Below are 16,191 nucleotides of genomic sequence, written 5' to 3'. Positions count from 1 at the left end.
AGTTGACACTAGCTTGATAATCAATCAATCAATCTACTAATCAGCCAGTCACATAATAAGCTGCAGTCACAGGACTTCGCATTAAGACTATATTATGTATTATTTCATGTGAGCTTCATACCCATTCATTGCAGAAAGCAGACAGGAATAATGTTTTGTGTGCACATTTTCTCATCACTTTCCAAAGAATCGTGCTGGTATGAGTTTGCTTTTAAAAAATTGTGAAAAACGGGTCAGGTCAGTATCATGACTTACGACCATAATGGGCAAGCTCCTGTAGCTTTTAAGTACGGTACAACATGTTAACTTGCTTTAATTTCTTTCTTTTTCAGTTCATACATTAATTCATGAACTAACCTAACATGTTAAAGAAAGTAAGCCACAGAAACAAAATAATTAGGTAACTAACAAATAGCTTCCCAAGTTACATTTGTTCCTTTACTTATAGGTAATTCTACTTGATGACCAAAAGCTTAGAATGGAACTATTACCCACTTTCCACCATACCTCCCATCCTTCAATGTGAGACTGCAATTGCTCAAGAGCTTCCAACTTCTCCATCTGCCTTTTGGTCTCATTGATATTGGAGCACACTGTTTTCATTGCCTGTAGCGCATTCAATACCGCTTGATAATCTGGGTGTTTAGTGGGTGTCCTCTTGGCTAATTCCTGGAAGAAAGTTGTAAAAAAGAAAAGGAAAAATAGAAATAAGTCATAGAAGTTACAAGACAAACCGATTTTTTACTACAATTAAGACAGAATGCAATTACTGAAAAACACAACGGCATAACGGCCTCTAACTGAAAGATATCGAGTTCAAGAATTTTATTAGACAAGACCGCCCAACTTGCAATCCCCTAATCTTAGAAGGTTAACCGAAGTTTTCAAACAGGTAATTCTGAACACTTTTGTTCTCAGGTTTCTCAATCAGCTCATCCAGTGTGGTAGCTCTTTCTTAAACATTCAGATTCCATAGTATCACTTCCTCCCAAGGATTGTGTCCAAGGATGTTCATTCACAGATAGAACATCATCACTCCCTAAAACCTAATAAACATAATTGACCTCATAATTTCCATTGCTAAGCAAGATAGTTAAGTGAGTTTTGCCCCATTTTATGACCTTTCTTGCCATTGTTGTTAAGTGAATCACTGCAGTTGTTAAGTTAGTAACACAGTTGTTAAGTGAATCTGGCTCCCCGCTTGATTTTGTTTGTCAGAAAGTCCCAAAAGGTGATCACAGGATTCCAGGACACTGCAACTGTCATAAATACATGCCATTGCCAAGTGTCCGAATTTTGATCAGGTGACCACAAGGGTGCTGCAGCAGTTGCGTAAAAAACAGTCATAAATCACTTTTTTCGATGCCACTATAACTTCAAATGGTCACTAAATGAATCATAAGCCAAGGACTACCTATATTTTACTCTTCCGCCCTTACATCTTCTTTATATATTCTTCTTCCTAAGTAACAGAATTTGCAGTGAATATGGGAAGAGTAGAAGACCTACTTTGTGACTCACTCCGATATTACAATGAGTATTGCTCAGTACCACTTCACATTGAAATAGCATCCCCTTGAAAATATGCGTTCAGAAGTAACACTATGCCAGGGACAGCCATCCTTTTAATAAATGGGACATCAACTGGACATTTTTTACATGGTCCACAGATACAGCCATTAGGATGATGGCACATAAATGGCCACATTAAGTCAAATATATGGCTGTTATCCAGAGTGATTTTTCCCCTTTTGCTTTTCAAAAATTACAAACCAATTTTAATTACTGGAGGATGTTCTTGATGCTTCATAAAAGAAGTCCAGGTTACATTTGATTCTGGCACTTCAAGTTGCTCATCCCTGGACGACATAAAAAAAGTCCTCTTGGATTACGTTGGGATGTCACAGTTAGTTTGAATTCTGAATAGCTCATTCATTTATCATTTAATGGACTCAACATGTTGGAATAGAGGAGCTTTTGACCTAAACCAGTTCCATGTTCATATCAACAATGCTACAGGGCAGACTACTCTTCTGAGGATTTATTTTAGTATCAGAAACTAAGCTATGGGTGAGGCCCTTGTTTCTAACAAGTTTCCCAACTGGAATTCCACATTCAAAGAACCTCCACAGAACATTCCATATTTCCTTCAAGTTCCAGCCCCTTATCAAAATATTTTTATACTTAAAAACATCTGAAGGATCTTCTTTGGATGTACTGTTCTAATGATGCTGTGTATCAAATATGTTTGACGGCTGCTTCTTCAGTATAATTTTAAAACATTTAACAGTTACAAAAACAGGTGCAAATTGTTTACATTATTATAATACTTTCTGCCAGGAAAGTGTAAGAGGAAATCTAGCTCACCAATATATATATATATATACACAGTACAATGAGGTTGCAATGATTATCTTAATGAGAAAGAATCTTAACATCGTTTTAGATCTCATTTCAAAATGGAACTAAATTATGTGGCTAAAAATTACTCAGATCTGAGAATAAACTAATATCAATATTATATGTAGTGTTGACCAAAGTTATATGGAAAGCTTTTAGAAATCAGCAGTAACAAAAAATTGGCAAATAACATAGTCCTCATCAATGAAATAATGCAATGAAATAATTTTTGGACTAATAACATTTTGCTAAAGTATCATTTCATTTAAACTTTATAATCTGTTCTTTTTTTCCCTGACATTCATTTTTTTTAATGTAGACAAGTTGTAGCTTGGCTGGAGTACTCATATCTTCCAATAAGTATTTTCTCCTCTTTGGTTTTTATATTTCATTTCAAAATATAAAGGGCATATTCATTTCATTTTGAAGTATAAAGGGCAATGAAAGTCATAAAATGGGGCAAAACTCATTTAACAAATGCCTCACTTAGCAACAAAAATTTTGGACTCAATTGTGATTATTAGTCAAGGACCATCTGTAGTATTCTCAGAAGTGTTCACCAAGTTCAAAAGCATCAATACTTTTTCTACCCTAGTACTTCGGGCTCCAATTTCTGTTCCTGTAAAGTGTCACAAGCCATTCAGTGCATTATTCTGATCTTTGTTTTATGATATTGGCATCTCAATATCTTTTCCAAGGCCTCCATTACTCTTCTTCCAAGTGCTAGCCTGTGGTATACTTAACTTCAAGTTCCTTTACGGTTAAGAGATGATTATAAAACAAAAGCTATCCATCACTTCAACATCTTCATTGTAAATTCTAAAGCAGGTTGTTGTAGCCACGGTCTAGTCTCATTGATGTTTATTATTAGACCATGTTTCAATTATTTCATTCACATTTTTCAGCTACTGATTATCTGTGAATTAGAGTAGAAAACTGGAAAAGCTGTATTGATTAGGTTGCATTTCAACTAGGCCTAGATCTTCCTGGGATTCTAAAATGTTATTATCAAATAGATTAGACAGTAGTGATAAGATAGACTTAAAACAGACATATGTTTATGTATTTATGTGTATGTATGTATATGTATGTATGCATTTATGAATGTATTTATATATATGAACACACACACACACACACACACACACACACAGAGTAGTTCTCACTTACTGACCATTCATTCAGTAGCTGTTTGAAGTTACAATCGTGTTCAAGGAGACTTGTGACCAGCCCTCAAAGTTACAACATCCCTATCATTCTATGATCATGATTCACACACTTGGCAACTGATGTGCATTTATGATGGTTGCAGTGTCCCATGTCACACAATTGCCATTTGTGACTTTACATCTACTTCCAAAAAGCAAAATTAATGGAAAACCCGGAAGGAAATCTCAAGACATGGAATGTGATGTGGCTTTAATGACCCACAGTCATTAAAGTGACTGTAGCTGGAACGGATCAGCATGATTACGTCATGTCATGCTTAACAACCATGCCTCTCAGTGACAGAGTTACTGGTTTCTATTGTGTTCATTGAGTGAGGACTAACTGTAGAGGCATATCAGTTTTTCAAAAGTTTTCCTTCTGAGAGTTTTTCTGATTGTTATCTCGGGTAACCTCTCCTTTAAAATGCAAAATGCAACTATCATGATTCATTAACAGGGATTACTCTCGCCCTTTTGAGCAAAAGGTGAACTAAGTAAGTTTCCTTTCTACTTTTCTTTCTCACCTTAAATAACTGAGTGAACTCTCCTTGAATATTTCTCAAGTGATCATTAATCTTTTGTAGATTGCAAAAACAATGGTTAGTAACAGACTTGCCAAGTTGAATTACTTTTCTCATACCTAAAAAGGTAACAAAAATGTTCAACTCCACTTTTCTACATACAGAGCCAGATTCTACTCGCACTTTAAATACAATCAGCAACAGACTGAGAGGTTGTGCAGGTTGAACTTGAGCTAAGCCTGCCAAATCATAGAAGATATATCACAATCCATCAACACAACAGATGTACACTACTTTGCATGTGACGATCCTTCTGTCTTTACAGCGTGTATTACAAGTTTCGTTTGGTTTGAGCAAGCATTCAGCAAGCTGCCCTTAGTTCCTTCATTTAATATTGATGAAACTGATATTCTTGCTATAACGCAAGAATCCCAAAGTACCAGAATCTGTTAGATAGCATTCTAGCAAAAACTATCCCCTCTTGAGCCTTTAATTAAATTCTTCCTCTTAAGCTTATAATAGGAACAATGAAGTCACTTTCCCTCCCCCACCCCATCTTGACAGAATTTGCCTTTTCATCCACAAAATAAATCCAGAACTTCACATTTAGGTACTGTGTGATATCATTTCTAAGTCTGTTTCTAAGTACAGAGTGCCAGCTTGAATACAATTTTGGTTTAAGGACAAAGTTAGGGAACAGAATTGGGATTTGCATCCATTCCATTCTTGTTGTATCCTTAAATCAACCCTCAGTTGTGCTTTAAGACCCCACATCTTGTGCCAGAGAAACAGTCAACTGTCAATCCAATCAGCTTCTATACAAGGAACGAAGCCCCTCCGGTGGAAATGACTTTTGTCTTGTTTAAAGAGAAAGGGTTGTTAGCACAAGAAACAAGTATTGTGCAGTGAAGAAGGCAAATGCAGAGAAATGAGCACATGAAAGGCAGCACGAGAACGACATTGGGAACAAAATGCACGAAGCACTTCCGTCTGATCAACCATTCCTGGGGAAAGTTCAGCTTCATATTGCAGTTACTGGGGTAAGAGATCTGGAAACAGGGTGCTTAGGGATTAAGAGAAATTCTGAGAAAAAATTATTGTGATAAAGAAATGCTGGACCCGTTATTAAAAATAGCAATAAAGAAAAATAATTTTTTTCTAAGCTCTAACCCGGTTACCAGGCTGAACATTGAACTAATTGTGCCGTAGATCTGCCTGTAGAGGCCTGAGAGTTAGAAGTGTTTTAAATACAGAGAGAACTAACACAATTGAAATATCAGCATTCACTACTGAATGAATACCAGAGAAGAGACCTTTTTAATGTATTTTAATTTCTTATGTAAATGAAAAAGCCCACGGGAAATAATTCACTCACACAGCCTAAAATGAATAGAAAAAGCAACGGTCCTTCTTACAGACTTTGTATTTTTGGCCTAGTGGCCAAAAAGCAAGAAAGATCGTGGCTCTTTGCATCATTCTATATTCATACTCGTTCTATAAAGGTAATCCTTGACTTAAAATCACAATTGAGCCCCAAATTTTTATTGCTAAGCAAAACATTAGTTAAATGAACCTTGCTCCATTTTAAAACCTTTTTTTGCCACATTGCAATTGTTAAGTTAGTGGCATGGTTGTTAAGGGAATCTGGCTTTCCTGTTGACTTTGCTTGTCAGAAGGTCACAAGGTGATCACATGACCTGGGACATTGCAACCGTCATAAATATGAACCAACTGCCAAATTCAGCATCTGAATTTTGATCATGTGACCAAAGGGATGCTACAACGGTCGTAAGGTATGAAAAATGGTTGTAAGTCTCTGTTTTTAATGCTGCTGTAACTTTGAACGGTCACTAAATGAACTGTTGTAAGTCGAAGACTACTTGTACATGCATGAACAATGCAGTAGGCCAGAAGCTGCAAGTTTGTAGCTGTAGTTTGTAAATTGAGGTAGACCTCAATTTACAAACATTCATTTAGCACCCTTTAGAAATTACAGAGGCACTGAAAAAAGTACTTTTTTTTGCACCGGTTCTCACTTATGACTCATGCAGCATCCCCACACAGTCACATGATCCAAATTCAGGTGCTTGGCAATTGGCATGTATCTAGCACAGTTGCAGTGTTCCAAGGTCATGTGATTGCCATTTGTGACTTTCCCAATCACAAGCAAAGATTTATTGATAAGGGAAGCTGGATTTATTGATGACCATGGGATTCACATAACAACTGCAGTGATTCACTTCAGAACCGTGGCCACAAAGGTTGCAACATTGGGCACAATTCAATCAACAATTGTTTTACTTAGCAATGGAAATTCTGGTCCTGATTATGGTTGTAAGCTGAGGACTTCCTGTTCTGTCTCACCTTTCTTCTTTCCCAAAAGATGAAAGAGTACAAACTCACACAAACACAGGCAGGCAGGCTGGCTTGGACTTCACAGAGTTAATTCTTTGGAACTGATAACATCCTTGGCATTCCAACACGCTCTGCCTGCCAAGTCCGAACTGATAACAAGTAAAAAGCTACTTACAGAAAATTACAAGGCAGACCACAAAATCATTCCCAAAGAAAACCTGAAGTAAGATCAAACTCTGTCCCGTACAAAGTTCCAGCCAACAACACACCCACTTTTATCCCCTGTGGGGTGTGGCTCAATGACTCTGCTCACTCTCTGACCCACCCACGCCTCCTACGTTGCTGCTCACGTTTCTCCCTACGGCGCTGCCTAGGATCAAGCCAACATTCTTCCTCTTGACTCCCTGTCAGGGGCTGCTCCTATATGCCTTCCTCCTGATTAATCCCAGGCTGTTCCTCTCGGTTGTCTGATGAAACCTGAGGCATTATCAGGGAAGAAGGCATTGCCAGAGAGGAAGGTCCTGGGGAGGAAGGCATTCCCAGTTCCTCCTCCTCATCTTCCAAGTCTTCTTCCTCTAGCAGCACAGGCTCGGAAATCAGAGCCACAACAACTTCCTATATATCTTAGCTATAGAATCTTAAGCTTATATTAACCAAACTGCCACGTTCGAATCCCATGAATTATCCCATTTCATCCAATATTCTACTAATGCCAGCAATATCCTTTAAAAAAAAACAAATGGCAAAATACAATATAACCTACAATATTATGAAAAAAACAAGGCAAGCATGCAAAAGGAAGGATCAAACACAGCACTTCCTAGAAGAAAGGATGTTGTTCTGTTGAAACTTGCTGTGTTTTTATATGATTATCTTGTTGCCACCCACTGACTTTTTCTACAGCATGCCAATAATCTTTATTTACTCACTTTGAGAACAGAGCATGCTTTTCCTGCAAAAAAAATCTACTAATATCCATATAAAATTATTCTCTTCCTCCCTGCTCCTTGCCTTTTGTGTCAGTACATTGGGGTACTGCACAATACAAAACTGATTTTTCATTGGATCATGCTGCTCTCCCAAATTATACGACGAATAAGCCTATATTATTTTATTACAGTGAAATAATTACTCTTTTGCAGAATTCAAAGCGCACAGCTGTCAGTTTTCCTACAGAGCTTCAAGCTTGGGAAGGCTGATATTTTGGCACCTTAACATCTACCTAATTAGCACCATCCTGTCTTTTTTATACAATCCCAGGAAAAGATAAAAGGCACTTGGCCAGATTTCCATCACAATACTTATCTCTATTGATTTCTGACACCTACCATCATGAAGGGTGGCAAGTATTATGCTGTTTTGCATTTTCTTTCAAGTAAATGTGGAGTCTGGTAACTCTGGTTTTTGCCTCTAGGTGATCCTTTCTTAGGAATAGAGGAAACTCCCTGCCAAGGCTACAGCCTGTAATTATCAAATAAATGTCCTTTCAAGAGGTTCATTCAGCTGGCAGGCATGGAAGTCAAAATAACACAGCTTTGAGCTGCAGCCAGATACCTGAAAAGCTAAGATGCAAATAAATGACAGCAACTGTCCATAATCCTTTTGCCAAACAACCATTAGTCTGTTGATTCCAAGAATGTGTTGTGCTACTATGACCTACATATCCCATTAAGTTAGGGGACAAGAAAGCAGAGAAAAATGCTACTAATCTCCACCCTGAGGATGAGATTTATATGTAACCACACTGCCTCCAACCCACTCTAATCCCTCATTTTATTGAAAGAATTTGTCCTCTCTAAGTGGAATACACTAATTCAGTGCCTAGAGATTGAACCATGTAGCAACTCCCTTACTGCTGAACTCAACAACAGTTAAGAGTACTGTTGTCTCACAGCACTAAGTATAAATGAAACCATATGCTAGGAAAGAATTGAGTAAATAGCTTAAATACACAGGTTGCACAATGTTACTATAAATTCCCCAACCAGCAAATTTTACTAATACCAAACTTTTTAAAAACATTTATTGTAACTCAAAATATGCTTAATATCTAAGAATTGACTCAGGCATTATACCTGACACAAATTAAATGTCTTACCCCATCCTCTAATGCAATGGTGGGGTTCAAACATTTTTACTACCGGTTCTGTGGGTGTAGCTTGGTGGGCATGGCAGGGGAAGGATACTGCAAAACCTCCAGTCGGAGGTGGCATTTTCCAGTTCTCTGAACTACTCAAAATTTCCGCTACCAGTTCTCCAGAACTGGTCAGAACCTGCTGAATACCACCTCTACTCCAATATTGTAATCGAAGGCACAGAATGAATTATACCAGTCAAAACTCACATTAGTTATATTCACATGTGACTATGCCATCATGCAATGATCCTATTCACCCATGACACAGTTGATACATCATCATTATCATCATCAACATCATCATTATCATCATCATGATAATGATGCTACCAATTAAGTTGTCCTGAAATAAAGATAAATGTAAATGTCCAAGTCTAGGGGCGATGTTCATCTCTTTTTTCTGAGGGAACCAGCAAGGGAGTTGTCTGAAGACTTTTCTGTGGTGGTGTGGCTGGCATAAATGTACGTCAACATACATGGAACGTTATCACCCACTGAATTGGTATCTATTTATCTACTTGCATTTGTATGCTTTCGAACTGCTGAGTGGGCAGGAGTTGGGGAAAGAAACGGAAGCTCACACCATCGCACAGTGCTTGGGTCTCAAACTGCCAACTTTCCAGTTGACAAGCCCAATGTCTTAACCACTGGGCCATGGAACTCCCTTATCCTGAAGTAACGAGCATTAAATCTCAAGCTGAATCCACATTAAACAAATTCTGCTTGACCTGTGATTAACTGTATGACTTTGGGAGGAGAGGAAAGACATCTCTATCAATGGGGACATTTATCATCCTTGTAAGATGAAAAGAATATAAAATTTGTTAACATAACATCCATAGTGACTCTGGTTTAATCCAATGTAACTGGATTCAGCAGTAATCATACAATAGAAGATACCTTATTTGCTACCTAACATAATTAATTTGCTGAGAAAAAGAAACAACAACTTGTATTCTAGAAGTCGTCTAGAAGTTGAGTCATAGCAACTGGACTTCTTTTCTTGTTGGTTTGAAAAGTTTTACAGCTTATCCAAGTTGCTTCCTCAGTCTATTCTAGAATCTCTCTTCTTGATATACTTGAGATAGTATCCACTATTGGCAGTCTAAAGTTGTTCAGCTTCCATTATTTGAGATTTGGGGTTAAGAGCTGTGGTGGCACAGTGGTTAGAGCGCACTACTGCAGGCTATTTCTGCTGACTGCCAGCTGACTGCAATTTGGCAGTTCAAATCCCACCAGGTTCAAGGTTGACTCAGCCTTTCATCCTTTCGAGGTCAGTAAAATGAGGACCCAGATTGTTGGGGACAATATGCTAATTGTTTAAACCACTTAGAGGGAGCTGTAAAGCACTGTAAAGCGGTATATAAGTCTAAGTGCTATTGCTATTAAGGCCCAGACTTGTCCTTTAGAAAGTTGGAAGAGCAGCATTAGCAGATTCAAGAAGCAGGAGCAACTGCAGTAAGAGTATAAATGAGGGCAAGACATGAATTAAGAGTAAATAATAATTAAATTAATCAATATAACTATTCTTCCATGTTAAAATAATTTTTAAATGTTAACATAAATTTTTACCATAGTAAAAATTACAGTTTGGCAGCAACTAGTTGTATTCACACAACTTGCTAAACCAGATCAGTTCAGGATTTATTTTGCACAACGTAAGAAGCTGGGTCAGCTGTAACTTTAATTATATTTTTTTGACTTAATATGTTACATGAACCTAATGAGTTTGGTTATCGTTATGTGTACTGTATGAATCCAGATAACAGGGAAATTTAACGAGGCTAAATAGGTTGTGTGAAAGCAGCTCTATGGGGTACCAATTCTGCTCTTCTGCTTTTCGTCAATTCTACACGGTTTCATAAATACAACTGAAAGCCAACCAAGCAATCCACATCAACGTGGATGTTTAAGGAAGTGAAACATGTAGTCTGGAATGAATGCTGGGCACTTTTATCAAATCCCAACTTCCTTGGCCTGTTTAACCTATTCCAGAGGCTTTGAGAAGGCTCCCAAGTGTCACCCATAATCCCAGAGCAAATCCATGGAATAAACATGCCCTCCTTTCCTGCTTAGCCTTGACCCAATGATTATTTGGGGCTTCTTGCAAGAATTCAAGCAGCAGTTTAAAACAAACTAATTTTTAACAGTCTGACTCATAGACTTAAGTATGTAAAAAGGGATTAAGATTTTTGGACTTTTGAAGCATTGCCCTAACTCAAGTATCTCAAGTTATTAGCAGTAAGACATATAATTTCACAAAAAGGTCAGTCCTGTTCTCTATTTGCAAAGACATGTTTGCACATCTCTCTTGTATACTTATCCCCATTCTGACCTTGTCCACCAATTCAAATTCACACAATATTGCTGGATTATACATTTGTAGCTCTCTATGTGACAGACCAAACTTTCATAATTAAGTTTTGTATCAGAGAAACATTTCTCCTCGTATATCGTAATGGCCCTCTTCCTTTACTTTGTTGGCATATGTGCATTTATTAATATGTTCTTTGTCTGTAAGAGAATATTTGATGTTGTTTGAAAATAACTATGGGTTTATCATTTTTAATAGTTTATATAATGATTTTATGGTTTTATTTTAATATTTTATTAATGTTTTGTCTCAATAAAATGTTGTAAGCCATACTACATTCCAATGTACTATTGGAATACTTAGTAGATAAATGGAGAAATGAAGTAAATAGTCAGTATGCAATCTTGCCTCCCCAAATTCATGATATAATTTCAAATGAATGAATGGGGAATGGAGAGAATAGTGAAGCAAAACAGATGCATAAACTAAAACCAATCCTTTAAAATTTTATTCCTAAGAATCTACTCTGATAATACTGCTTTTTAAAATGAAAATGTTTTTCTTTTTCAGAGTGGTACTTTCTAATTAAACATGGGACATTGCCATTTAAACTTACTAAGATATATTTTTACATTGTGCAGTACTGGAATATAAGCATGATTCAAATTTAGTTCAAAACAACAACTCCCCAATGCCACAAGTCATTCATTGTAAAATAATCAGCAATGAAACAGTTAAATGATATGTCACCTGCGTGACTCAATCTGCAATAAGCCATAAAAATCATTTTTATTGTATTCAAATTTTATGAACAACCTTGTGAGCAGGTAAGTGGAACTTTTCATGCAATGAAGAAAACTGAAAAACTGCGGGACAAGAATCTAAGAAAATAACTATCAGGACAAAGTCTTCATTTGGTGTTACCTTGAGGAGAAGTGGGTATTTGCAAATCCTCTGTATTGGAGTTAGGAGATAACCTTCAAGTGGAATGTCTGTCGTCTTTCTACCTCCCAAAAGCATGCAACTCTGCAACCAGAAAAAAAAATTAAGAATATTGCATTTCACTCAAAATGTCTCAAGATATCATGGTAATGAATAACATTTTGTAGAGCTAGTTATCTGTGGAGAAAAGGGAATATTTTGTTTATTAAAAGAGTATAGTCTGTATTTCTTTAATCGGACTCAAGCTAACATATATAGAAATGTTCCCCAACTTTTCTGGCTCCGCGGACTGGCAGTGATTGGCCCAGGGGCGAGGGGACTGAGCTCAGGGGATGCCGCAAGCTCTATTTTGGGCCGCAATAGCCTCATGCAACCCTCTGCCAGTAAAAACGGAGCTTGGGGAAGCCACCCCAGATTCTGTTTTCACTGGCAGAGGACTGAAGGAGGTGGTTGTGGCCAAAAATGGAGCTCCCTTTTCAATGGCAGAGGCACTGTGGGCTGGTTCTTTGCTGTTTCCAGGGCAGCCCTGCAGGCCAGATCTAAGCACCTTGAGTTTGACGCCCCTGTTGTAGATCCATCACCACCAAACTAAAAATAATATTTTAGAATTTAAAAAATCTTATGCATTTTTGCCATTAAACTTGCAAGATATGAGAAACCGTGGGAGAACTTAGGGCTGAGAATGCCAAAATCTTACAATGTTTAACAATTTTACAAGAATTCAGACATTAAAAATGGATCAAATTGTCAGCGTTCCCACAAACCTCCATTCCAATCAATAACTCCAAGACAGACATATCTCAAAAATACCTTTATCTGGGTAGAAACTGGCACATCTGTGGAATCCCAAATCTGAAAGTATTCTTGCAATATTCAAAACTACAAATCCATCCCTCCCCCTTGGCCATCATCACATCACATGGCCCAATCATGATCCGTCCTAGAGTAAGATTCTTATTTCATTCTGCACCAAACTCAATGACCTTGAACTAACAAAAGAATTTTATTTTGTCTACTTAGAGATACTCAATTGAATCTCCTCCTCCCACTTTCTCAGGCTTGTAGCAGTGTGGAGCATCAAATCTCAATATGGCTTCCAAAGCTGACACAAATATCATTCTAAGGTTGAATCACTATTTCAGGTAGCAAAAACATGTCATTCAAACAGATGTTTCTTAATTTTTTAAAAATTATTCTCACTTTATTGTGATATGATCATGTGGGCACAACTTGTTTGGTGAGATTAGGAAGAGGGAAATTAGGAAGAGCAGAGGAGCCATTGTGGTGCAGTATGCAATATTGCAGGCTAATTCAGTTGACTGCAAGTGGTTCACTCCTCACTGGCTCAAGGTTGATTCAACCTTCCATCCTTCTGAGGTGGGTAAAATGAAGACCAAGATTGTTGGGGGCAATATGTTGACTCTGTAAACTGCTCAGAGAGGGTTGTAAAGCACTGTGAAGCACTATATAAGTCTAAGTGCTATTGCTACTGCTATTTATGGAACTATCAAACCACAAGATCAGACTTCTATGCAGATACCACATGTAACTATTTAAAATGTTTCAAGAAAAACAATATAACACAACCCCAAAATCTTCTCAGCCTATAAAATTTTGGCCAACTACAAAACCAGGAGGTGGCTTCATTTTGGTAGTTTAAAGTTTGACCTAGACACTGAAGAAGCCTGTGAAATGATAAATAAGGGTATAGATTTTTTTTTCCTAGCAATCCAATTTATAAATTAAGGAAATGTGCTGGCATAACAGCTGTACTCAGATTTCCCGTCAATAATTCAAGTCAAAGATGTAAATTAATACACTAGGGACAAAGGAGTGAAAGCTTTAATTGTATTAAAGTGAGAAAGCTTGCGTCCACTTGCAACAGTGCAACATAGATATAACACATGCAGACACAGACACAAGAAAAACAAAATAGATCTGCACAAAATGTCTATGGAGACTCTCAATTACCAAATCATTGCTTTTCCCAAAAGGCAACCGGACTTACTTGGTTTTGTTTCTCATCCAAAAAGTGCAGAAGCTTTTGAACTGAAGAAGCTTCTTGGAGGAGAAGCCAAACGTTTTCAAGCAAAAACCAAGAAAGTCCAATTGCCTTTTGGAAAAGCACCTTTGGGATAAATCTGGACTAGGAGTCATAAACGTTTATATGGGGAGAGAAACAGTAAGGGGGACCTGGTAAGTTCTGATGCAAATTGAAAAGGTTTCCATGTTTAGCATCTCATCCCATCTCCTTTTTGCTTCACAGATGAACTAATACAGTGATGGTTAACCTTTTCCATGTTGCATGCCGAAAGTGCGTGTGTGTGCCTGCACTCATGATGCAATGCGTGCATGACCCCCCCGCCCCCGCACATGCATGTGCAACCCCCTGCACCACGTGCCTCTGTGCATGTGTGCGCAACCCTCCTGCACACGCCCCGCCCCCTGAGTATGCACACACATCTCCGGCATATGCGTCTCCCACGGCGCATGTGCAGCAGATACCCGACAATCAGCAGGCTGGCGGGGGGGGCTCTTCCGGGCGACCTCTCACGTGCTGGCAGAAATGGCTCTGTGTGCTGCTTCCAGCACCTATGCCATAGGTTCACCATCATGGGACTAATACAATGAGCTCCACAAAGGGCTGCCTGTGAAGACTACCCAGAAGCTAAATTGGTACAAAATATAGCAATGGAGGTTGTGAGAGTCTGGACAGGGAGAACAGTTTAATGCAAGTAATTTGAAAGTTCAGGAGGATAATTAACTTCTAATTTTTTAAGGAAAATTTATATATATTTATATATATTCTTTTGGGTTTGTTCTATGTGCATTTTAATATATAAGCTTTAATAATATTTTATGTTCAGTATGCCTTAATAAGTGATTTACCTTCAACGGACTGAAGCAGCATAGAAACATAGTAATAAACTTAATCACGAATATGTTCAGTGTATACCTCCTAATCAGAGATGCCAAAAACCTCTTCCCTCCCTACCTGTGACAGTACAAGAAGGGGCCAAGGAACAACATTTCTTTATTCTTAATCCATTCCCATGGAACAGTTTACCCCCAGAGATCTGGATGGAGCAATCCCTGATGGTTTTCAAGAAAATAATTAAAACAGAATTGCTCTTTAGCTCTTTTAATTACTAGTGCTGCTGGGACTGGTTGCCAAGGGAGTAGTATTATTTACAGTTTTTTAATGCAAATATTTTCCATTGCATTTTAGCATAGTCTGGAGCATTTATGACTCTGCCTTTATTTTGAGTGTTAGAGTTGGCTTACCCATAACATAGAAATTTATGGTACCATTGATCCTTACCAATAGGAATGCTCTCACAGGAGGGATCTTGTTCAATTCCATCAAAAGCCGGAGTGCTTTTTCATGGTTGCTGCAATACTCCTCATATACAATGAACTTTTCTTTCTGTGAGAATGAGAAAAGAAATGTATGTTAATTAAAGCTTTCGGTTATTATTGGTATCTTATTGAATTAGATCCATAAGCAAACTGCTGTTACATGCCCTATCCTAGGGGTACCCAGAGCTCTTGAATCCATTGCATTCTGCGCCAGCTACAGCTTCCAAATACTCTTCAAGTCTAATCCCACATAAAGCATATTGCAGTAGTCCATTTGGGCAGCAGTGGGTATGGAATGAACTGCCCCTTCATAAATCCACAGCTGTCTGAGCTTAAGAATTCAATCATCACACTAATCTGCCCACATTCCAATAAAATAAACTGTGCTAACAAAATTAGTAAGTCAGAGACCTGAAGTCTGTGTAGGTCGATCATACTGCACTAGGACTCCACTGATCTAAATCATTATGCAACCCAATTTACAGTATAGGACTAGAACTAGATACTTCTATAAATCTGGAACACATTTTTCCATCCTCGTTTTTAATTTGAATTAGAACTAAGGACCTGGATCACAGGAAGAAATTACAAACAGAGGTTTAAAAAAGTATATTTTACAATAGAGCAGACAGCTAAATTTGTACCACAATCTTACATAATCTCAATGGCCGTGTTGCATGGGAAGATAGAAATTGCATTCCAACGTGTCTGGAAGGCACCAGGTTGAAGATTGCTTTAAGGTATATCCCAATAAGGGACAAATAAAAGCCCCAGTGCCTGATGAGCACACATGGGAATTTATACAAGGAAAACATTATATAAGACTTAGTTCTTTAGTACTGTAGCCATTAACACCACTCAGTTCTTTGCAGCTAACCTGATGCTTGGGAAATAGCACTCAGTGTTGTTTTGTTGATTTTGATTGCAGCTCTGTGACACTGGCCGTATTTTTAG

The 16,191-nt window shown here is 37.9% G+C and overlaps 1 protein-coding gene across 2 annotated transcripts in view; it reads right to left on the bottom strand.

Moving 5' to 3' along the window:
* Window positions 1–16,191, bottom strand: part of PREX1 (phosphatidylinositol-3,4,5-trisphosphate dependent Rac exchange factor 1) — a 222,152-nt gene that overhangs the window by 84,260 nt on the left and 121,701 nt on the right. The window contains exons 4-6 of one of the 2 annotated variants that reach the window (XM_026697513.2): window positions 15,200–15,304; window positions 11,860–11,961; window positions 508–669 (exon numbers count right to left, since the gene is read on the bottom strand). In XM_026697513.2, coding sequence (XP_026553298.2) covers window positions 508–669; window positions 11,860–11,961; window positions 15,200–15,304 — 369 coding nt within the window. Of the gene's footprint in view, window positions 1–495; window positions 670–11,859; window positions 11,962–15,199; window positions 15,305–16,191 lie in introns of both variants that reach the window. The other variant, XM_087929017.1, reaches the window with a different exon arrangement.

The sequence above is a fragment of the Pseudonaja textilis genome, chromosome 3 (assembly GCF_049901715.1).
Source record: "Pseudonaja textilis isolate UNSWEBS1 chromosome 3, rPseTex1.2, whole genome shotgun sequence".
In the NCBI taxonomy this organism is placed as follows: domain Eukaryota; kingdom Metazoa; phylum Chordata; class Lepidosauria; order Squamata; family Elapidae; genus Pseudonaja; species Pseudonaja textilis.
Note: the sequence above shows the minus strand (reverse complement) of the source record. Positions and strands in the feature narration are given on the sequence as shown.